The sequence below is a fragment of the Rhinolophus ferrumequinum genome, chromosome 18 (genome assembly GCF_004115265.2).
Source record: "Rhinolophus ferrumequinum isolate MPI-CBG mRhiFer1 chromosome 18, mRhiFer1_v1.p, whole genome shotgun sequence".
Taxonomy (NCBI): Eukaryota; Metazoa; Chordata; class Mammalia; order Chiroptera; family Rhinolophidae; genus Rhinolophus; species Rhinolophus ferrumequinum.
The window spans coordinates 30065639-30089478 of NC_046301.1; the positions used below are offsets into that span (position 1 = coordinate 30065639).

At 37.0% G+C, this 23840-nt stretch overlaps 1 protein-coding gene across 1 annotated transcript in view; it reads right to left on the minus strand.

Annotated features, from left to right (window-relative positions):
- The window catches only part of KIF13B (kinesin family member 13B), a 167007-nt gene that overhangs the window by 18877 nt on the left and 124290 nt on the right, over positions 1 to 23840 (minus strand). The window contains exons 35-37 of the mRNA XM_033133863.1: positions 23688 to 23741; positions 14592 to 14703; positions 8021 to 8154 (exon numbers count right to left, since the gene is read on the minus strand). Coding sequence (XP_032989754.1) covers positions 8021 to 8154; positions 14592 to 14703; positions 23688 to 23741 — 300 coding nt within the window. The remainder of the gene's footprint in view (positions 1 to 8020; positions 8155 to 14591; positions 14704 to 23687; positions 23742 to 23840) is intronic.

Here is a 23840-nt window from a genome sequence, read left to right on the forward strand (position 1 = left end):
CTATCCAAATAAACTTTTTATTTCGATATATGTGTTAGTTCGACTTATTAGAGGTACTGCACATAGAAAAATATGAACACTAATATTTCTGGAGTTGTCAGAAAAAATAGTTTCTTAATTTTAGAATTTAGTTTACTTTTTAAACTTCTACATGATAATTGTTAAAACTTATTTAAACATTATGTGAAAAAATAATTTATATTCTTTAAAAAGAGGATGTAACATTCACTTCATCAAAAATAATGGTTGTTTTTCAAGTGTGTCCATGAAGGATGAAGGATGTTTACTTAAAACACAGAATATTTGTTACTCTGGAAACTGAAAAATAGGGTCTAACTCTAGACTCTCTCCAGCTTGGTAAGTCCTTTAAGTAAGCATGGTTTTTACATTTTTAAATTGTTGAAATAAAAGAGCACTCAGTGACATATAAAAACTACATGAAATTTAAATTTCAGGGTTATAAATAAAGTTTTATTGGAACACAACCAGACTCATTTGCTTACTATTGTCTATGGCTTATTTTACAGAGCCTGTATGGCTTGCAAAAGCCTAAAATAACATTATCTGGACGGACACACACACACACACACACACACACACACAGGTTGCCAATCCCTGATCTACAGAATTATACAAAAGCATACAATGCCAATTTCTGAAAAATGACTGTCAGACTGAAGTCTCTTCGATCAACTTCTCTACTGCCTCAGGAACTATCTTATTTTCATTATTTTTCACATTAGCTACTAATCCTGATTCTGAAGACAACTTTGTCAACTTAGTATCTCTAAGTATGTCAATACAGGACCCATACATTTCTGGGGCAAAGATAGACAGCAAAATGTTATGACTGGAAAAATAAAACAGAGATAAGAATCTTCTACTCCCAGTAGGAAGAGTGCCTAAGAATTCTTCCCTCCGAGCAATGAAAATCACTTGCCTCGCATTTTAAAAGAAGTCTGCATTCCAGAAGGAAAGCCTGTGCAAACTTCCCTTTGTCATCTCAAGAAGAAGTAAATTTAAAGAACCTGAACAATTACGGAAAAGGGAAGGCTAAAAAACAAGGCTAGATCCTTTTTCTAATCTTAGTTAAGATGATGAACCCTTAATCAACAAACGGATAAGGAGGGTCGTTTCATCAAGGGAGCCCAAGTCCAAGTCGTCTAAAGCAGCATCTTCGTGCACAAGGGAAGGACGTTAGCAGGCTTCTCTGTTCCTATTTTATATATGAAAAGATCCCTGTTATGAAGGCAGAAGAACTAGACAAGCATCTTCCCAGCTGGCACCAGAGACATGCAGGGTGTTGCTGTCTCCCAAGGCTCTGTCCATCTACCACGCTGGAAGCTGTGCTGAAACTGGAGAAAACTCCCAGTGGGTGACGAGGCCGGCCATCCTAAGCAAAGTGCAGGACACTGAAAAGGGCAGACAGGGCAACAAAGACAGGCCGGAAAGGAACTCGGACTGTGCTTTTGAGGGTGGATATTAAATCTGAGCGTTAACTCTTTAGTTCCCTAGATGAACCACAGATGCCATCTGGAGTCCCGAAGTTTGAAGTACAGAAATAGCATCATCTGAACACAAACTTCTAGATACATGAAAAAAGCTATTATGCCAAATTAATTCAATCTAACTAATTAGAGAGCAGGAAGTTCTTTCAATTATTTTATGTGCTGTCTGAGAAACACACTTGAATATGAGTACAGATTTCATTAATTGCAGTTCATTATTTTCCAGATTAGTTACTAAACTTGCATCAGAAGGTCAAAGGCAGCAATTTTGTCAGCTGTCACCTTCTCCAGTGCAGTCTCTTTGCATTTCTGGGACTCAAGACAGAAACTGGTTACAAACAAAAACAAGTCTCTATAAAAATGAGAAACATAAGTCTTTATGAATATGGACAAGCCAAAAGATTTTGTATTAGAATCTTTGTTTCTTAAATCTTCTGAATAAACTGTTAACCTCTACCTTACAAGAAAAGATCCATGAATCTTTTCAAATATTGAAATACAATGCCAAAAAAATAGCATCTTGATCTGAGAACCTGCTGATTCCAAAGAGTAAGTTAATAAACGTTAATCTTTTCATTAGAGTTTCACTGTAGTTGTATGTTTGTATCTTTGCATGAGGGAGGGAACTGAACATTCTTGTTTGAAAATGTCAAGGACACTCTGATTAAAAGTACGTTTTTGATAATAATCATTCCCTTATTACACAACTCCTGTCTCTTCCACGTAAGCTAACAATAAAAATATGAGGAATGAGTGGTAGAAACAGCACCTATTCCATTCCTCAGTTCTTATTTGGACTATTTTTATACCCTCAAAATCTTCTTATTTTTGAAAAATAGAAGTGACAAAAATCCCATTTTTTTAAAGAGTATCCTGCTATCTATAAATCATTTTACTTACTCACAGTTCTTACCATTCCCTTCATTAATTTCATTTCTGTCATTCTATGCCTTTCAAGCCAGTGCTTTAGTGGAACTCGCCTTACACAATTCTTCCCCGCCTTTGGTGTTGATCGGCCTTGAATGCTTATACAATCAGCTCTCTCAGTCATTGTTTGGTCAAACTATAAATAACTCCTTTAATCCTTCCTCATAAATCATTTCTGATGTTATTCTCTGAAATAATTTCAATTGGTCAATGAATTTCTAGTAGTAACGTATCCAGAACCAAGTGCAATAATCTAAGTGCAGTCTAATTACGCCGTGGAGAACCGAAGGTGGTGTTTAGGTAGGTGAGGGTCAGTGTCTTCATCATTCTGACTGTTTCAGAGAAGGAATTTCAAGTCTCCAAACTAAACTGGGACAGAACATAAAAAGGAAGGCTTTTTAATATCTTTCACCATAGTTAGGTGGGAAATGGAAAGAGAAATGGCTTTCAAAATGATCAAAAAAGTTGGGGGTAGGTAGAAATAAAAGTGTGTGCTATTATACAGGGTCTCTTTGGTTATCATGTTCTGCTTCTGCTGATACTCAAACCATTTGAGGTTTTTGTATTTTTTTTTGTGCCGTTTCACGTCGTAAGTCTTAAGGAAAGTTACTATCTACTTACTGCCTCTAAGTCTTATACAATATTGATATATCAATATTTATCCCTTCCTATACTGTAGAATTGATCCAGATTCCGTTAAGGCGTATGCGCTGATTTCTATTTCTCTGCATTCTATCTTTGATGTTATTCCAAAACCTACAAGTTTTTTAGCCTGTTATTGATTATTTAATAATTATTTATATTGGCCAGTGAAATTAGTATACTCACAAGGCACTAGCAGCAAATCAAAAAGAGAATCAAAATAGAGAGCAAGGTTCAGGGTGTCCATGTATTTCTTTATGCTACTGGTAAGCCGGACCATTAGATACTCACACAGAGCTTCGGCAGAGCCCTTCAGTGAACAGGGTGATCTAGAATGTTCATCAGTATGAACTTCTGTCTTAGGCTAACTGGACTGGTGATATAGAGGACTTCACATATCTAACAAAGTCTCCCACAATCTCTTTGGGGGAGGGGCAGATGGAGGGTACAGAGAGAGAGAGAGAGAGAGAGAGAGAGAGCGCGCGAGAGAGAGGTGGACTGAAGACATAAGTTACTAAATACATAGGGCTGAAATATGTTGATCTGTCACCCTGTGATTTGAGGAGTGATCTCTAATTGTGTATGACAGCATTCTCTCTTCCACCCTATAAGGTTCAATATTTTGTTTATGACTCAAATGCAGACAGATTATGCCCTTAAAAGGTTTGCAGATGATAGCTAGAACACATGTACTTTTAAAATAATTGCTCAAAAAAGTATCTTGATATCCTAGAAATGTTATAACAAAATCAAGTTTCAAAATTTTAGAAATAACTCTCAAGTCCCTTATTTAAGTACTTTTAATACATCAACTAAACAATATAGTGATAAAGGAGAACTCATTGCCAAAAGTGTAAACAAATAAACAGAAAAAAAAAACACAGGAATGTTAACTGACCAGAAGCATGATGAGTTAATACATGCCTTTAAAAAAAAGTACAATCATATGCTACTTTGGTAGAAGTACATTATTTAGAAGAGAAAGATAATGGTTGTATGATTTTTAAGCATATGGATTGCCATATCGCTTCTGGGCTCCCCACTTTAAGCAAGACCCTGGCAAGACAAGTGAAAAATGATGAAGCATTTATTACATGAGATGTAGTTGACTAACGTGTAGCTCTAAGGTCTGGAGTAAGCCTAAGGGAACATAGATCCTCCTCCACCCCTCCCTGTAACTCCTGAGTAATAGCAGAGAAAACTCGGAGGCAAAGACTAGCTGGAAATTAGCCGAGCTTTTCCCTGGAAGACCTGGAGGTTCCACAAGGAGGGGTGGTATACATTATCAAAAAAAGTATGAACCTCAACTTTTAGGCACCAAATCTGATTACCAAGTGAACAGGATGCCATTAGAGTAAAAAAATTAGGGAACACTCAAGTAGCCAATACCGCCTTGTTCTTGTTTCTGTTATTTTGAAATTCCACTGGCACTAAAGTATTCCATTTCGAAGGATGAAACACCATTCAGGTGGTAACAACTCAAAGCATATTTAAAGTGGCCCAAGTAATGGAACCTGTATATTGATACTGTCATTTAAAATTATAATTTACTTCTTTTAGAGCTTTAGCAGAGACAGTCAGTAAAAATGAGATGAACACAAGTATCTTTGATCAACTGAATCCAAAATGATAAGCTACAGTGTTTCCCTCCCTTAGGAATGGTTCTTTTGGTGTAATTTACATCAATCAGTCTTGGAAAGAAAGTTCATGAGTATGTCTTGATATCTCAAATCCCCACCAAGATGTGATTCTCTCACCTCTAAACTATAAACAGAGTCCTTTATAGCACCATATGACACTGGGTACATACAAGCTATCCAATATTGTAATCTGTATGTATGTCGTGGTCCATCGACCGGCAGACATTTTGTCATTGACTATGCCCCCGCCCTCAAGGATTACGGTCTAGAGGGGAGATAATCAATACACATACAGACGTAACACTAACTCCTAAGGAAAAGATTAAACACAGTAGCACAGCGTACTGTGCATGGTGGAGGCTGTTGTTTTAGTTTGGTTGGTCAAAGCTACTCTAAACTCAGACAATTTCCTCAGAGTGGCCTTTGTTGGCCAGTCAAGTAGTAAACCTCTCTTCCAGAGATCTAGGCACCATGCAAAGATTTGGGAAAGAGCAGTCAAAGTGGAAGGAAAGGCAAGTACGAAAGCCTAAGACTAACAGAAGCTTCATGAGTCATTGAGATAAAAAAAGAAAGAAACAGCCAATATGGTTTAGTATGATGAGCAAAGAGGAGAATAAAGGGAATAGACAGTAAAGGCCAGGGGATCAGATCACACAGGATGCTGTTAGTCACAGTATGAAATGCAGATTTTATTTAGTTTCAGTAAGAAGCAGTGGAAGGCTTCAAGCCGTGGACTAATGTAAGGTTTTTGAAGGTCGCTCTGGCTACTTTGCGCATGATACACGGTCATGAGGGAAAACCAGTGTCAGACAGACCAACCAGAAGGCTGCTGCCATAGTTAAGAGATAACGGTGACGTGGATGAGTGGTGGGAAAGGGAGAGGACCAGAAGTCACTGGATTGTAGGTGGTTGGTACCTACACAATTTTTTTTTTTGTACCTACCCAATTTTACTGATGCATTATTTGTGAGGTGTAAGCAACCAGGTGGATGTTTGTGCTACATACTGACGTGGGCATGTAGTTCTGTAAGTATTTTGTGTGTTGGGGGTAAACAGAGTTGTGAGCTGAAACAAACAGTAATGTTTTGGACTTGTAAAACGTGAATGCCTAACCGATACGTATCTAAGTGGAGAAGCTGAATGAACAATTACATCCATGCAGCGAGAAGGACTGAATAGGCAGGAACAGAAAGGTGAGCACGGTCAGTGTATAAATAGTTAAAGGCGTGGAATGACATTACCCAAGGAAAGAATGAGGTTTGAAAAAAGAAAAAGAAGGCCCAGGACAGAGCTCTGGGGCACCTGAATATTAGCGGCTTGATGGAATAAATGGTCCCAGAAAAGGCAATCGAGAAAGACTTAGCAGTCAGCAGAAGGGAAGCTGGCAAATGTTGTAGTGAACGAAGCCTAGAGATGAAAGTGTTTCAAGCATGATGTTCCTGGAAGGTCCAGTCAGATGAGGACAGAGGCCGTGCAGGCAAGATGCAGTTCCCTAGCAACCCTGAGAAAGGGTCCTTCAGTGGAGTGAGGGTTTCATAAACTAGTTGGAACATTTTAGCTCCACTGTTGAGCGTCTTCTTTAAGTCCAGTCTTGCATTTATCTTTTCATTTATTTATGAAATATAAAACATTTGGGACCACTTTCCCCAACACTTTTGCTCATATATGCTCCAAAAAAAAAAGTAAACTGAATTAGCAAGTACTGCTTTAAGATAGCTTCCAAATATTTCAAGATTACCTTCCTTAAATTGGATAAATTACAGTTATCCTCCAATCGCTAGATTTGTTTCTAACACATTATTGCTCTTCCAGAAGAAATGATCACTTACTGTCAAAACAGTAAAAATAATTTCTTATTGTAGCAGGTGATTTGACTTGCTATATCAAAAACTCAGAGTAGCTTTAAAAAATAATTGTAACTATTGTAGGTCGATTCAATGACTTCTAATGCCATTCCAATTTCCTTTAACGTATATAACTGTCTTCACCCAATGGCAATTGAAAAACAGTGGTTATCAAACTTTAATGTGAGTAAGAATCACCTTGGCTGCTCATAAATGCAGATTATAAGGTGCCCCCAGGTGGGGTATGGATTATGAGATCAGGCATTTCTTTTGGTACCATTTTTTAAAAGTTACCATGGAAATTCTGACACAGTCCATGAATCATACTTTGCAAAATAACAATGTGGAAGTTTAGAACAGAATAATGTATAACTAACCCTTGGAAAAATCATTTTTGCCCACCTCAACCCCCACCAAGTATTAGACTTGCTATTTCTCTTAGCTCTCACGGTCACAGATTCATTTTGATAACTTTCAAGAACCCGTTATATGCCTAGTTAAATTTAGTCGAAACATTTCCAAGATCACAGTGTTTTCATCCAATGTGAGTACATATATGCTTATATAATACGAGATTGAAAAATTATATATCTGCACAGCAGTCTTACAAAACTAACACCATCACCCTTGCATATGCATTCATAAACTTAGAAATTCTTTTAAATAGTTAAGGTCTCAGACAGGGCTCACCTGCATTTTTGTAACTTGAATGTTTTAGTGAATGTTGAGAAGTTGATGTCAAAAGACCTATTTCAACAACTGAACTTGCACTGTATGTGTTTTTGAATGAGTATAAATAAATCCTCATTTATCATTTTCTGCTGAATTCACACCTTTAGAAGTCTAGAAATTGCATTTCCAACAGGCTTCCCACTCACCGTCTCATAGGAGCAGTTTCCTGATTATTTGGAAAACGCTTTAACATTTTCTCCAAAACTTATTCTAAGGCCAGGTGGAGTTTTAAGAAAAAGGGGAAATAAGACAAATGATCACTTTTAATATTATAAATGAAAGAACAGATAAACCACAGTAGAAAAAAAAGAGGTTGAGAGGGAAGGACAGCGATGATATGAAATTGTTTGAAATAAGAAATGAAATCAAGAATTAAAAATAGAATTGCATTTTCTGTTTGGCAATACACAAACAACACTAAGTGCACTTCATAAATTTTACTATTGTTGCTCTAAGTGGTATTACCATAAATCACATTAGTAGCGTACTTAGCATTTTTTAAAAGCAAGAAGGATTGAGAGTGTCAATAAGTTTAAACAGCTCTGTTATCTCTGAAGAGAGTGGAAGAGAAATTATCACAAGCTTTTACCAGGTCTAAAAGCCTAGTTCTAACGCCCCCCATTGTTGCTTTCTACCCCCCTCCCTCCAGCTTCAGGGCAACACAGAGCACCATTTTGCCAGCAATCTATTTTGAAAAACGTTCCCTGTTGCTTTTTGATGCTTTTACCTGATGTGCAAAGGGAGATGACTGCTTGCCCCTTTTTTCGTCACGAACAGGGAAGAGAGACTTCAGTAGCTTCGGCATCTGTGGCACAAAGGATTTTACTGGATTCAAGTAGGAGGCCGCAAGGCTACTAAGTCCTGTCAAAAATATCAAAGGGAAAAGAGATAAGGCAAAAACAGTTACAACAGACATTTTCTTTACTGTAAATTTGCCAAATATCATTTGTAAGCAAATCTAAAATTACAGATTAAAAAAGTATACTTAAAAATTAGTATTAAAAAAACACAGTATTATTATAGTTACACTCAAACACAATGGTGTTTCCTTTTCTGAATAAATAGGAGGAAGTGGGGTACTTCTAAAATGTTCTAATATCCAGGGTTCCTATTAGTATGCAGAAGGTAATCCAACCCCAGTCCTCGTTACTAACTGGTTCAAGTTCTAACTTCTACCCTAAAATAAAATAAGGTTTCTCATTTTTAAATCACATAACTGATGACACATATGGATAGCATTCCATCTAGACTTTAAACGCTTCAGGGACTACATATTATTCAACTTTAATTTTTCATGCTATTTACTGCATGGAGATGATGAAACTGACCTTTCAGGAAGAGAACGGTGTTTTAGTTGTTTTTACAAGCAAGGGACACACGCCCTGAACCAACAATGTTCTTAGCTGCTCTTCATTACCAAAGCCTGGATCAGACATGCAGATGATGCCTATGATATAAGATTTCTTTCCCCTTCGTGAATAAAACTAAATTTTTCGGAAAATCTAATTCAAGTCATAAATGATGAAACACTGTATACTCATAACACTTCTTTTAAAAAAGCGAGACCACTGGAGGGGTTTGTAGGAGGTACTGCCTGAACAGAAGGGCACAGCCACGCTCCTATCTCTACTCCACACTGACCCTGAAACGACTCAAATTTCACTGGCAATACAGTTGGTACATGGACTTATACAGTTGTAAGGTTTCTACATTTTACATAAAGTACAGTCATATCAACTCTGGTGAACTATGAAAAGGTAAGGCTGTTTTGTAATCAGAAGAGCAATCACTAAAAATATAAAGCAAAGAGATAGCTATAATGTCAAGTGATACGGTAAAACTAAGTTCAAAAAAGTTAAACAATTTACAAGGTGGCAAAAATAGGGAAGAGAGAAACAAACAGAAGAAAAAAAGAGACAAACAGAAAATAAAATAAGTTTAAGATGACTAAAGAGGCAGAAGATATAATCATCTAAATGATGAGGAAAAAAATTTAGGGACAATCTAACATTCCAGAGTAAAGATGACTCCTAATTAAATAAAGATCTAATCACTAATCAATCAAAGGCTGCATATATCACAGAGAGAGACAATCAGACATGCGGTGTCTCCTGAGGAAGTACCCAGAACTACCCATTCGTTTATCCTACCTCCCACACCTCCCTCGAATTGGCCTGAATCCGACCAAGGATGCGGATCTAACTACTAATTTACAGAAAATACTGGGACAGAAAATCATGTTTAAACAACCTCATGGGGATGTAACCAGCAAAAATAAGACTGTACAGTCTACTGTACAAAAACCTGGTGGTCTCTTCAAAAATACAATGCAATGGAGAAAAGATGGAGAGGAACACACAGATTAAATAGACTTAAGACAAATACCATCTAACCACATCGTATGAAACTTACTTGGATTTTCATTCAAAATACATAAAAGATATTTTTGATCCACTCGGGGAAATCTAAACTCTAACAAGATGCTTGATGATAAGTAGGAATTATTTTTAATTTTTCTTAGGAGTAAAATGGTATTGTGGGTATTGCTCTAGAGATACATGTACAAATATTTACAGATAAAATAATATCTGGGATTTGCTTCAGAAGTGTCTGTCATGAGAGGGTGTGAAGCAGTAGTGGGAGTGCAGATAAATAAGACTGGTGATGAACTGATCATTTTGAAATCAGGAGGGGGTACTGAAGGGCACATCATGTTACTCTTTCTACTTTGTATGTTTTATATTTTCCGTAGTGAAAGGATTCCAAGTGAGAGCAAAATAAAAACTTCTAACATACAAAAGAAATAGTTTGTCACTAAAATGTGATTGCTAAAAGCACTATAATTCACCAAAAAAGAGACTAAACTCAGAAGAATGGTGTGGGGTACAAGAAGCAATAATGACCAAAGCAAAGTAGTAAATACGAGTATGTAAAGCAAGTAAAGCAAGTAAGCATTGATTATATATATATATATATGTAATTTTCTTACATATATATAAATTACATATATATATATATATATATATATATATATATATATATATTCTTAAAAAAACAACATATTTACAGAATTTTAAAACAAGGTGGTACTCTATGGTCCAGTAATTTCACTCCTAGATCTTTACTCGAAAGAAATGTTCACAGAAAGACTTACATAAGAACAAGCTTTGTTCACAGTAGCCAAAAACTGGAAACAAAGCAAATGCCCATAAACAAAACTGATTAAAAACTGTGATAAATTCAATTGTGATAATAAAATATTTCTCGTCAATAAAAAAGAATAAATTACTGATGCATGCAGCAGCCTGGATGACTTGAACAAATATGTTGAGCAAAAGAAACCCCAAACACAAAAAGAATATATATTGTATAACATCGTTTATATGAAATTGTAAAACAGGCAAAACTAATCTGAAATCAGAACATTGGTTGAATGGGCGGAGTAACTGGAGTCACATAAATCTTCTATATCTTGACTGGGGTATAAGTTATAATACACATGGGTAAATACATTTGTCAAAACTCACTAAAAAGGACCCATCGTCAAGATAAAAGCACTCAACAGACATAGAACATGAGATGGTCCCGGTGCTGGAGTTAGCAGATAAAAACTTTAAAGAAGCTTCTTTTTTATAAAGAAGCAGCTTCTTTATAAAAGCAGAAGCTTCTTTTATAAAGAAGACTATGGTCTTAACAAATATACATCCAGGGAATATCAGCAGAGAAATTAAAACTATTAAAAATGAAGTAGAAATTCTAGAACTGAAAAGAAGAATAACTGATATAAAAAATTCCCTGGGTGTGCTGTGATTAGAAATGACAAAAAAATAAAAAAAAATAAAAATTGCCCAACCAAAAGAAATAAGAAAACTAAAAGCTGAAAAAGAATAGAGCTTTGGTGATCTGAGCAGTATTAAGCAATCCAACATACGTGTAATTAGATTCTAGGTTCTCGGGATTACAAAGAGACAAGGAGAGTGGGTAAAAATTTAATGAACTAATAGCTGAACATTTCCCAAATTTGTTGTAAAACTTCATCTTACAGATGCAAGAACATTGCAAGATAAATTTCAAGAAAACTATATCTAAGCATATCATTGAACAACTAGTACTACTACTAATAATAATAATGAGAAAATTTTGAAAGCAAACAAAGTAAACAAAGACACATTACATGTAGGGGAAAGGTGACAGAAATGACGGCTGAATTCTCATCAGAAAAGAAGGAGTGGGATTGCTGGGTCATATGGTAATTCTATTCTTAATTTTTTTGAGGAACCTTCACACAGTAATCCCTGTCCTGGTATCTACCCAAAAAATCTGAAAACATTCACCCGTAAATATATATATGCTCCAATGTTCACTGCAGCTCTATTTACAGTGGCCAAGACATGGAAACAACCAGTGTCCTTCAATAAAAGATTGGATAAAGAAGATGTGGTATAGATACACAATGGAATACTATTCTGCCATAAGAAAAATGAAATAGTGCCATTTGCAACAACATGGATGGATCTTGAGATTATTATGCTAAGCAAAATAAATCAGACAGAAAAAGTCAAGAACCATACGATTTCACTGATATGTGGGATATAAAACTGAAAACAACAAAGGAACAAGACAAACAAATGAAGAAACAAAAACTCATAGACACAGACAATAGTTTAGTGGTTACCAGAGGGTAAGGGGGAGGGGGATGGTAGATGAGGGTAAAGGGGATCAAATATATGGTGATGGAAGGAGAACTGACTCTGGGTGGTGAACACATAATGTGATATACAGATGATGTAATACCGAACTGTACACCTGAAACCTATGTAACTTTACTAACCATTGTCACCCCCATAAACTTTAATTAAAAAATAAAAATTTTTTTAAATAAAGAAAAGGCGTCTAAAAAATAATGTAACATCTTTGAAGTGCTAAAAGAAACAAACTATCAACCCAGAATTCTCTATCTAGAGAAAATATCCTTTAAGGAAAAAAAAAGGTGAAAAAAAGATATTCTCAAACAGGAGAACATTCTTCTCCAGGAGAACTGCACAGTAAGAAATAATACAGGATAGTCTTCCAGCGAAAGAGAAATGATATCAGATGAATATAAGATATTCCGGAAGGTTGGATAGTGCCAGAAATAATAAATATGAAGGAAAAGAGGAAAGATCATCCATAGTCTCTTAATTTCCTCAAAAGTGGCAATTTTAAAGCAAAAAGAGTAACACTGCAAAATGGGTTCATAACATCTAAAAAAATACAACAACGATACAAAATAAAGGCAGGGAGGGAAATCAGATAAATGGAATTATACTGTTGCAAGGCTCTTCTATGTGTGCAGTAGGAAGTGATATTAATTTGTAGACTGTGATAAGGATACATACTATAGTCCTCAAAAAAAGACTTCAATAAGTAAGCAAATAAATACAGGTATATCCAAAAGCCAAAAGAGGAAATAAAATCAAACACTAAAAAATACTTTTCCATTAAACCAAAAGAAGGCAAAGAGAAGTCACAGTGAAAAGAAAAAAAACAAAAATAGAAAAGCCAAATAGAAACCAACAGCACCGTGGCAGACATAATAATATTAGATGTAAAAGAATTAAACATGCCAATGAAAAGGAAGAAATTGTCAGACTAGAGTTTTTACAAAAGCTATCCCTTACTATATGCTGTATACAAGACAATCACTTTTAATTTAAAGACAAATACAGGCTAAAATTTAAAACACTGAGAAAAAGATATACCATGCAAACAGTAAGCAAAAGAGAGTTGATGTAGTAATATCAAGCAAGAGATATTTCAAAGTATTACCAGAGATATAAAGGGACATTTCATTCTGAGAAATATTACTTAATCAGGAAAAAATAACAATCCTAAACGTATATACTGTGTGCCAAAAAAATGTGTACACATGACTTGTATTCATCTTTTGGTATCAGTATATATTATTACAATTTTAATACAGTTTTTTCCTTTCTTAAAATGTGTATACATTTTTTTGGTACCCTCTGTATACCTAATAACAGAGTTTCTAAGTGAATGATGCAAAAACTGGTATAAAGGGAAAAATAGACAATTTTCAATCATATTTGGAGATTCAGTGCCCACTGTCAGTGATTGATAGAATAGGGAAAAAAAATCAGTAAGGATACAGAAGATTTGAACAAGCTTATCAACCACCTTGACCTAATTGATATATCCAGAACATTATGTTCCAAAACAGAATAGACATTCTTTTCAGTGCACACAGAATGTTCACCAAGATATATAGCAGTCTCAAAAAATTTCAAAAGACTGAAAGTCTTTTCTCTGATAATGAAATTAAATTTAAAAATTAATAAGACCTCCCCACACATATATGAAAATGAATTAACATGCTCCATAATCCATGGCTCACAGAATAAATCAGAGGGACATCAGAAAATATGTTGAATATAATGACAATGAAAGCACAACATGCCAAAATGTGAAATGCAGACAGAAATAACAGAAATCAATGAAAGAGAAAATAAAACCAAATGTTGGTTCTGTGAGAAGACTATGAAAACTGATAAACCTGTCTCAAAAGTATTCAAGAAACACAGAAAGAAAAAAATTATCTATATGAGAATAAAAAGAAAGAATATCAAAACAGATCCCATTAAAAGGGCAATAGGGAAAACTGTAACATTCATGAAAATAAATGTAATAATTCAGATGAAATAGAAAATTCCCTGAAAAACATAATTTATGAAAACTGTTTCATAAGGAAGTACAAAAAGTTAAGTAACCCTACATTAAAGAAACTGAAGTCATAATTTAAAATCTTCCTACAGAGAAAATTCCAGGCCCAAATAGTGTCACTGGTGAATCCTGTCAAACATTGAAGGAAGAAGTAATACCAAGCTTACATAAACCTTTTCAGAAAAAGAAGATGATGAGGAAAAAATTCCCAAGTCATTTTATGAGGCCAACATAATCATGATACCAAAACCTAAGACATTATTGTGAGAAAAGTACAGCTAGATATCCATCATAGAACATATGCACAAAAATCCTTAACAAAATATCAGCAAATGAAATCAAGCAAATAAAAGTATAACAAACACATGATGATCCAGGGGGATTTATCACAGGAATGCAAGACAAATTCAACATTCAAAAATCAATATAACCTAACATGTCAAGACAAGAAAGAGGAAAATTCAGATGGGCTTTAACTAGTAGGACAGTGGTTACCTGGTAGGAAATCCTGATTGAAACTATTTCTGAAAGCTGCTCAAATTTCATGACAGTGATTGACAAATGAAAATATAACTTACCTGGATCAGGAGAATGGTTATTTTGGGGACAACCAGGGAGGGATGGGGCCACGGGAGCTACTCCTCTGGAAACTTGAGTTTGAGATACATCCTGCTGACTTTCCCATCGACCCTATGCAGGACAAAATCGGAAATTTTGATCCAAATCAATCATCTAACAAAAAAAACTAAAGACACTTAAGACTGTTATATATTACTAAAGCTTTCTTCCCCTTATAGGACAGGATCGATTTGATTACGTAAGTACTTTTCCTCTTGTGCTTTTTAATCTTCTTTGTCTTGTTAACTTCCCTAATAATAACAATAACACCTCACATTTGGATTTCCCTCCAGTTTACCACTGATGGTCTCTTCATTTCCATCCTAACATTCTTCATACTACATCATATTGCTTCCCACAAAATACAGATATATTAACACATTCCTTCTGAAATTCTCCCTATTCTGCTTCTTGGGCTGTTTTGGCTCTTCTGCCTCAAGATAACCATTTTTCACTTCAGATTCTCAACTGAAACCCAGGAACAACTCTAGTGGTGTCAGGTGTCTCTTCTCTCCTCTCCAGGAGTGTATCTTTCCATCCATTCACGTATCGTTCACTAAAGGAAAAACTGTAGCACAGTATATTACCACGCTTCTCATTTTAAATAGACATTAAAGGTAAGTTCCAGTTAAGTCCAAACCAAGGCATCCCAAGTTCCCAATAACGGAAGTCTGAATTAACAAGTTTTATTGCACTCTCAACTTATTTTGTAAATTCCCATTAAAGAGATTTCATTGGGTAGTACCAAAACAATGCCAGCTACCCTGTTTCCCCGAAAATAAGACCTAGCCGGACAATCGGCTCTAACGCATCTTTTGGAGCAAAGATTAATATACGACCCGGGTGGCTATTAATGTTTGCTCCAAAGACGCATTACAGCTGATTATCCAGCTAGGTCGTACTTTTGGGGAAACACGGTAGATCACTGATTAATTTACCATTCTAGAACTTGTGGTGAGCCATAAAAATGGTGACACCATCAAAGCACTTTTAACATTAGTCCCATCTTGGAAAGAAATAAATCCCAACCAAATGTTACAAGTACACAAACCAGTAATGGAGATGAGACGCAAATCTTTCAAACACTTTAAGTTCCCATTTGATCCTCTGTTAATCACTCTGACTTCTTTTTCACTAGAGTTAAATAATGGCATCTTATATTAGTTTAAGCTAGTATTGCACAGATGAGTGACCGCCACGACTAAGTGAGTTTTCATTAGTAATCGCCTGCAAAGCAAGTTCTTCACCGCTCCAGAAGACAGATTGAGGTAGAAAGGCCTCTTACGTTTCAGATACGGATTGGAAACCTATCTGCTTTCAACAGCAACCTAAGTACTGATCATAAAATCAATGAGCTCTAAGTGATCTGGATCCTGTTTACCTTAGAGAACACTTTGCCCTAGGAACTCTCGCAGCACTTGATTTTTTTTCTTTAAATGGTATGGTGTTTAGCATTAGGAAGCAAGGAAACAAAAGAGACACGAAGAGAAGGTTTGGGAAGCCATGAATTCTGAAACACTTCACTGCAGGAGCATTTGTGTTACTATGAATCACACACTGATTTACATACGTTAATGTTTCATTAATGTTGTTTGCATTTAAATGGCATTCTCTGTCTGGAAAGGGGGGGGAGGGGCTCTGTATATTCTGGGACATCACACTCAGGTGGGTGAACACTAAGGTCGATAGCCCCTGGGGCTTCAAAAGCCTCATGCTTGGTTGACAGTGGTAAGCTCCTGCAAGGCTATTTTGAAGACAACTTACTCAATGTGAGAATACATTTATTTTCATATTTTAGATTTCCTTCCTTGTTTGGCAGCTGACGGAGTGGCACTCTGTCCCTTTGGAAAACTGAGTAGCTGATTTGGAGTCGGCACCTCAGCTGTTTGGTATATAATGGTCCAATGACAAATAATGTAGGTGTCACCTCTTCCCCAAGGCACACTCAGGGCTCTGCGAGCTTCCCGAGTAATTTTTCCCAGTTGGCACTCCCACACACAATGTTACTACCAAATCAGAATGAAAGCAATAACTCTTACTGTCTCATATATTCAAATAGCTCAAGTGAGAACATTTGAAAGGATGCACACAGTACTTACACACCGCCTTAGCCAGACTGCTAGCCTTATCAGATAATGACAAATGGCGACACATTTCACTTCATCCACCTATCGTAACCGTCATCTTAACCTTGAGGAATCACGTATGCTAACTGTTCCCAGGTCTCGGTGACCAGAGACAAGGACACAGAGCGTCTCAAATCACTCTGAGACAGAACAAGCTCTGCTTCACAGGGAACAACAAATTTGGATAATGAACTGGGTACAACATTCCTCCCTCCTCTCTCTGACACCCACAGATCTCCGGGGAAACACTCTACTGAAATCATTCATTATATTCTTTTTCTCAAGCAGTACATGTCCCATTCTCTTGCCAGAAAATAAACCTGTGGTTCAGGGTCTAGCTACACCATGTCCACTGCCCCCCCACCCCCGGGGACAAGGCAATTAGTGTCTTTACAATTAATTTTATATGTTTGGCTGTTCCAGAGTCATCACCCTGTACTGAAAAGTTGGGGGGTGGGGGAAGCATCCTGGTTAAAGATACTTTAGAGGGAGAGGAACTCAGGACAATTAATAAAAACCATTTGGCCAGACCCTGGACCTTTCTGCTCTCTTATGAGCTCAGCTCTCAAAGTGAGAATGTGGCTGCTGCTGCTGCTGTGTTTTTTTTTAACTTCTGCCACAGTTATCTATATACTCCACTACCTAAAATCTAAAAAGATAAATCTGTGATCTGTTTCTAACATTCTGCCTGTCTATCAAACTTCAGAATCAGCCTAGATGAGGAGAGACGAGAGAGAAAACTCGGGCATGGTTGTGGATCCCTGCACTAGCCTCACACGTATCACAGAGGATGTATCCTCACAGGCTGGATTCAAGGAAACAAAACGCTACTCGCGACAGTGATCATTTGTAGCTAGCACATGCTTACAGGCACAGGGTAAAACACTGGAGGCTCTCAGCTGACCTGAGGACCTGGTTTGGTGCCCGCCTTTGCCCCCGCCACGTGCAGCCTCAGGTTTCCTGTGACAGGTCCTCTACGAGACACAGATTCGCTGAGTTTTCCACAAAGAGGTCTGTTTTTCATCAGGAAAGTAACACAGAGGTACATCAAAAGAAGCGCCAGAGATGTTCCAGGCCCAAAGATGGCTTCTAATGCAGCTGAAGAAATCCTCACACTTGACAGTGGCCCTTCCTAGGGCCACACGAGCTAACTGTAGTTTTGGGGAAGGGGATGTGGCTAAAACACACAATTCAGTTTTGCTACCTGTATAGCCATCTAGGCTTCTGGCTGCTTCTAATTGCATCAAAAACTCCAATCCGAAGATGACAAACACATTATCTTATTAACTTATTAAAAAACATAATTCCATCTAAAAGGGCTTTAGAAAACCCAGTGTTTTTATGTTGACAATGTTCTTTGCATTGCAAAAGAGCTCAATGCACAGCCAATTTTTAGATGGAAAAACAATGTGCTGAAATAATTCTCCACCTAAACATGAGTCCATCTTGGTAGACTGGTCATAAAAAAGTTTACTAAGTTTTCAGTAGATCTATAAAAGAATTGCCTTATGAACAGGGTGAAATATCCAGTTATAGTAAATAACATCACTGTGACTAGGGATAGTTTGTATTTTTAATTGAAAAGCTTATCAAGAGTGATTTTTTTTTTTTAGGCCCTAAGGTATATTTAGAAGTTGGGAGTAGTTAATCAAATTCAATTTTGATGGAGCTCAGGAAAACAATTCCAATTTTAATATGTAGCAAGCCTTGATAAAGGAATGCAAAATACCTGGCTGAATTTGAAGTGTTACAGGCCCAAGTGTGAGATTGTTTTCCTCTCCCTTCTCCAACGGCCCTAATCCTATCAAGCTCTTTGTTCCTGCCTTCCTGCCACAGCTTTCCGTGTCACGCTGCTCCCAGCTGCTCCCAACTGAACCGATCTTTGCCATGATATTAACTGAAAATTAGGAGGAAGGGGGGCCTGAACCTACTCTGTGGCCTCTCCCTGCGTCTACACAATCTTTCCACTAACCTAAATGTTCTGAAGTCATACAGGGGAAGACATAGCGCATCAAATTCTTACTGTGTAATTCTGATTTCATAATCAAAATCAGAGGGATAGCCATAGGTGAACGTAAACAGAGAACCCAGAAATCGGCCCATTCAAGTTGACAAAGTAGATGTAACTAATGAAATTATAATTTTCAATTATTTCAGAAGACATCTTCAAGCATTTTAAGCATCATCAACTCCAGGTTAAAATGATATTTCTGACTCGACTCTTGTACATTAAATACTTTTGTGCAAAGAAACCAAGATGGTCCTGCTGAGCAAAGTTCTGTGGTGTCAGCGGAATGCCCAAAGCACTTCTGCCATTTTTCACTCCTCTCCTCTTGTCCCACGCTTGAGAAAAGAACATCTCACAAGTTCTCAAATATTTATCTGTATTATTGGCTTAATATAAATTGACTCCAAATCCTCACATTCCAGAGCCTTCTAAATTCAGTAAGATGCCTTAACTCCTCATGTCTTTTGACCGATATTTTCAGTCTTAGGCCCAGATAACAAGGGACGTTAGAAAACAATCAGACATACTGACTTCAGAAGTTACTTTCACAAAATGGTAAGTTGAAGAGCCAAAGAATTAGTATAATGTCGAATTTTGTCACCTTATAAAAACTATTTAAAAACTCATTTTTATTCTCAAGGGAAAAACAAGCATGTTAAGTTTCAGACAGTAGGACAGCACTTGCATCCTGCTCATTAGAAAAACCTAATGGATTCATTGCCTCTCCCTGGATCTCTGACAACAGAAGAATACAGGAATTCCCCAAAAGAAAACAAAAAAAAAACACAAAAAAACATGAATCTGAAATTTTCCAAAACAATTTCTTCAGTCATCTTTCCTTTAGGATTTTGTGAGCAAACTGTTATGGATAAAGCAACAGATCTTCTCAAACCACTGCATATAAGAGAACAAAAACTTCTAGCTACTTAAAAGGGTAGAGAATAGAATTTTTACATTTTAATTTATTTAATTTTTAAATAGGTTATTTGTTCACATAATCCAAACCCAAATAATATAAAAAGCATACAGTGAGAAGTTGCCTACCTCTACTCCCACATATTTCTACCCTCTCCCGAGGCAGATGAAAAATGCTATTAGTTTCTCAGAGAGCCTCATAAAGTTTCTTACGTATATGGAAGGAAATCCATAAACAGCCCCACACACTTCTCTCTCGTCCTCCCCCTTTTGGAATACAAATGGCAGCATACTGTTCTGCACTTCATTTTTAATCACTAAGTATATCCTGGTGACCTTTCCATATTAGTAACTGGAGGGGTTCCTGATTATTTTTACAGCTGCATAGCATCCCACTTGTTTATTTGTGTGTGCACGCGTGTATGTGGGTGTGGGTAAAATGTACTTAACCAGACTAAACCAAGGGACGTTTAGTTTGTTTCCAATCTTCTGCCATTATAAACAATGTCACAGTGGACACCCTTGTATATATGTCGTTTCACATGTGTGTAAGCACTGCTGCTGTGTAAAGGGGTTTAATAGGACTCACATAATCTGTACGTCAGTTAGTTTAAACACTACTCAATTCTGAGGAACTCTGGTAGGGGTCGCATTAATAACACACTTTGAATTCAAGGCAATGCCATATTTGAAGATATTTTTCATTGTTTCATTAAAAAGGCCATAGGGAGAACCTCTGTTCATTGCTGCTGATAGGAGGGGAAACGTTTCTTTTCTCACATGGAAGTAAATATAATTTTAAGAATGTTTCAACTACTGGACTTGGAGCTGATGGGTCCTGGAAAAACACACTTAAAAAATAAATAAACACTTTAAAAAAAACAAGAATATTTATTTTCCCTAAAAATCTTGTAAGATGCTCTGCTTTAGACGATAAAACTACTGAGGGCCCCTCATCTAAAAATGGACGAGCCACTCTGTACTCCCTGCTGAAGTGAGCCTGAGATCAAGTCCTCTTTGCTTAGTATTCTTTTTGCTTTGTTTTCTAGCATCACAAGTATAATCCTCTACTACCTGACTTTCCTTATGCACTAGACAGGTCCATCCATAATAATCTGTCTTAGAACAATTTTCCTCAATCTTTTCCCTAGTGAAAAGCAAAAGGCCTCTAATTTTGATACGTAAACATTCATTCAACCTGCAGATCTGCACACAAGTGAGAAGTGATGCCCACGGGACAGTGACAAGATGATGGCTGAAGCCCAGTTACACCTGGTACCCTTTCAGGGCTCATGGGTGCCAAGAGTTCCAGACAAAATAAAAATGATAGGTCCACACTGAACGGGGAGCAGAGCTGGAACGGCAAGTGGAAAAACCTTCTGTTTTCCCTGGCAATGTAGCATCATTGCCAGATACGTAAGTACCACTGTCTGTCAGAGAGTGGGGGTTGCTATGGTCAGGGAGGAGCAGGGGAGACCGAACTCTGAGGAAGTGGCGGCAATGAGAGACAAGGATGTTTAACTTGTTTTGACATGTATGACGACAACTTAAAATACATATTGAAACAGAGAGGCGAGATCCATATCCTTCTCGCTATAATGGCAGCATGACATCAGCAAAATCGGAGAGGGTGGAAATCAGACTTTCCTCATCTTCAACAAGTTACCCAGGCACCCCAAGAAATCAAGATGATTAAAATAGGGGAAGTCCTGGTGGAGCAACAAAAATATGTAATGTTATATATACTCATTTAAATGACTTCTAACTTCACCCCAACCCTCCACAGAAATTGCCCTGGGAAAGGTCTCCAACAAACTCTTTACTGTCATATCCAAATAGTCTTTTCAGTTCTCACTTTCCAGTCTCTGAAGAATCTGGAAGGAGTCCTTCTTCACACCTTCCTCCCTCTGTTGCCAAGTCACTCTCCCTCCCTGGTCTCCTTGCCTCTCTGAGGCTTCCTTTCAGTGGCGTGGCCAGGTTTTGCTCCTGCACTTGCCGCTACGTGTCATCATCATGCCCTCATGGCCTTACCTCTGTGACCTAATCCCTCCCCCTATTTCAACTATGCCCTGACCTCCTCACTCTGTTTTCAGCCCAGGCTTCCAGACACTTGAACTGGCAATAGATACCTTACTGCCAAAAACTGAACTACATCATTTTCTTCCCCAAGCCTGGCCCTCCTACAGTTCATCTCTGTACATGATCGTCCAGAAACCCTGGTGCCACCCTAGTACCGCCACTCACTCAGCCTCATCCTTCATGCCCACAGACTTCTGGGATTCTGTCTCCTTAACATATCTCAGTCTCTCCTCCTCCTTCTCCCCACTGCTGAATCTTCTCCCTTACCTGATCTCTCCACCCTCCAATTAAAAATTTGTTTGCACTTTTGCATTGATAACTGCATGCATTTTTGCTATCTACGTTATTCCAATGTAATTTTATGGATCATAGCCAGGAACAGAAGTGGCCTTTAGGTGAACTGTTAAGAAAAAAACTTTCCAATTCAAATTTAAGCATGGTACACCTCCAGTGGCTCCCCAACGCCTACCCCCCCTTACTCCTTGGCACACGTTTGATCTTCTCAAATAAGGCCCCCTTTCTCTGGGGGCCCTTGACTTTAACTCACGCTGGGTGCACTGTCATGAGCACAGCAAAGTCTTTCATCCCTCCATGCTTTGTTCACGCTCTTGCTTCAGCTCCTTCTCTGCTTTGGGAGGACCTTATCGTCTTTTCGTGTTAAGCTTCTGTGGGGTTTCCCCTCTCTGCAGCCTCTCTTCATCTTTGCATAATGCACATAAAAGTGTCCACTCCCTGCTTTGGGCTCCTACTCTACCTAGCCATACTTCTATTAGAGCATCTATGTTCCTTTATTCTATTTATTTGGAGTAGATAAAGCACAATATTTTTCTTTCAAGTAGATACTATTATTTTCTATTATTTTCTCCATTTAAACATAAGGAAACCAGGCGGGGGGGGAATAGAAAAGCTAAAAAAAATTTGGCCACTTCTTTCAATAAACTTACAATTGGATTAAATGTATTTCCAAAAAACACAGAAAGTCATGTTTTTTCCTTATAAATAGGTTTTCCTTAAAATATTTCATTTATTTACATTTTAAAATAATGACACAATTTTCCAAAAACTCTGCTTCATTCAGGTAATTGCAACCTATGCTTTGCTTATCAAGAGCTAATCAAACTTATTGAACCAGTATAAAGGAGTACTAAACCTTAGCACATTTTCAGAGACACGGTAAATAATCAGTAAATTGATGAGTTGGAGAGCAATTTATATATCTATAAACATTTACACACACACACTCATTTTTATAATCTAGGTTACTAGTAGTGTGCCTGAAGTAACAGGATATATACACATACATATATGTTATTATTTCAGGCACACTACTAGTAACCTAGATCCTAAAAATGAGTGTTTATCAACTTTACTGTTTTTATAAGGAAAACTTCAAACATATACAAAAACAGTATAGCATATCTAACAATAATAGAAAGAGTAGTATAATGAATCTCACTTACCTTTAATAATTAGCATTAAATAGCCAATCTTATTAACAAGTAAATAAATTCCAGCTAACAAAATTTCTGTTCCCGTGTTTTTTTTCTTCTAACAAATAATATTAACTTTAGGGTATAATCTTCTTATTCCTCATACATTTTCAATCATTACATTACTATTTTACCATTAAAAACCTGATTTGAAGTCTCTTTTATGACACAAACTGGAAGAACATTTTAAACAGAAATATAAACTTAAGCAACAAAGTTGTTTTTTAACCCCTAAAAAGTAGAGTAATAAGAAGGTCTATTAAATCATATTCTAACTGGCAGGTAAAAAGAAATGAATTCTAAACACATTCCAATAAATTTTACAGGTACAGAAGAATAGGAGAACTTCTGGCCTGCAAAACTAGCACATGATATTTGAGAGAAAGAAAGATGAATGGGAAATAGATCTAAGACACAAAAAAACGTACAAAAGCTTACCTTGTTGCTGCCTAGACTGTAGGATGGAATGAGATCCTGACGGCTGCCAGACAACTGAAGAAGACATAACGAGGGGGATTAGTCCTTTATGTGTGAAAGTACATAAATCAACGGTCCTGGAAACAGGACTTTGAAAATCAAATCGACCGCGTG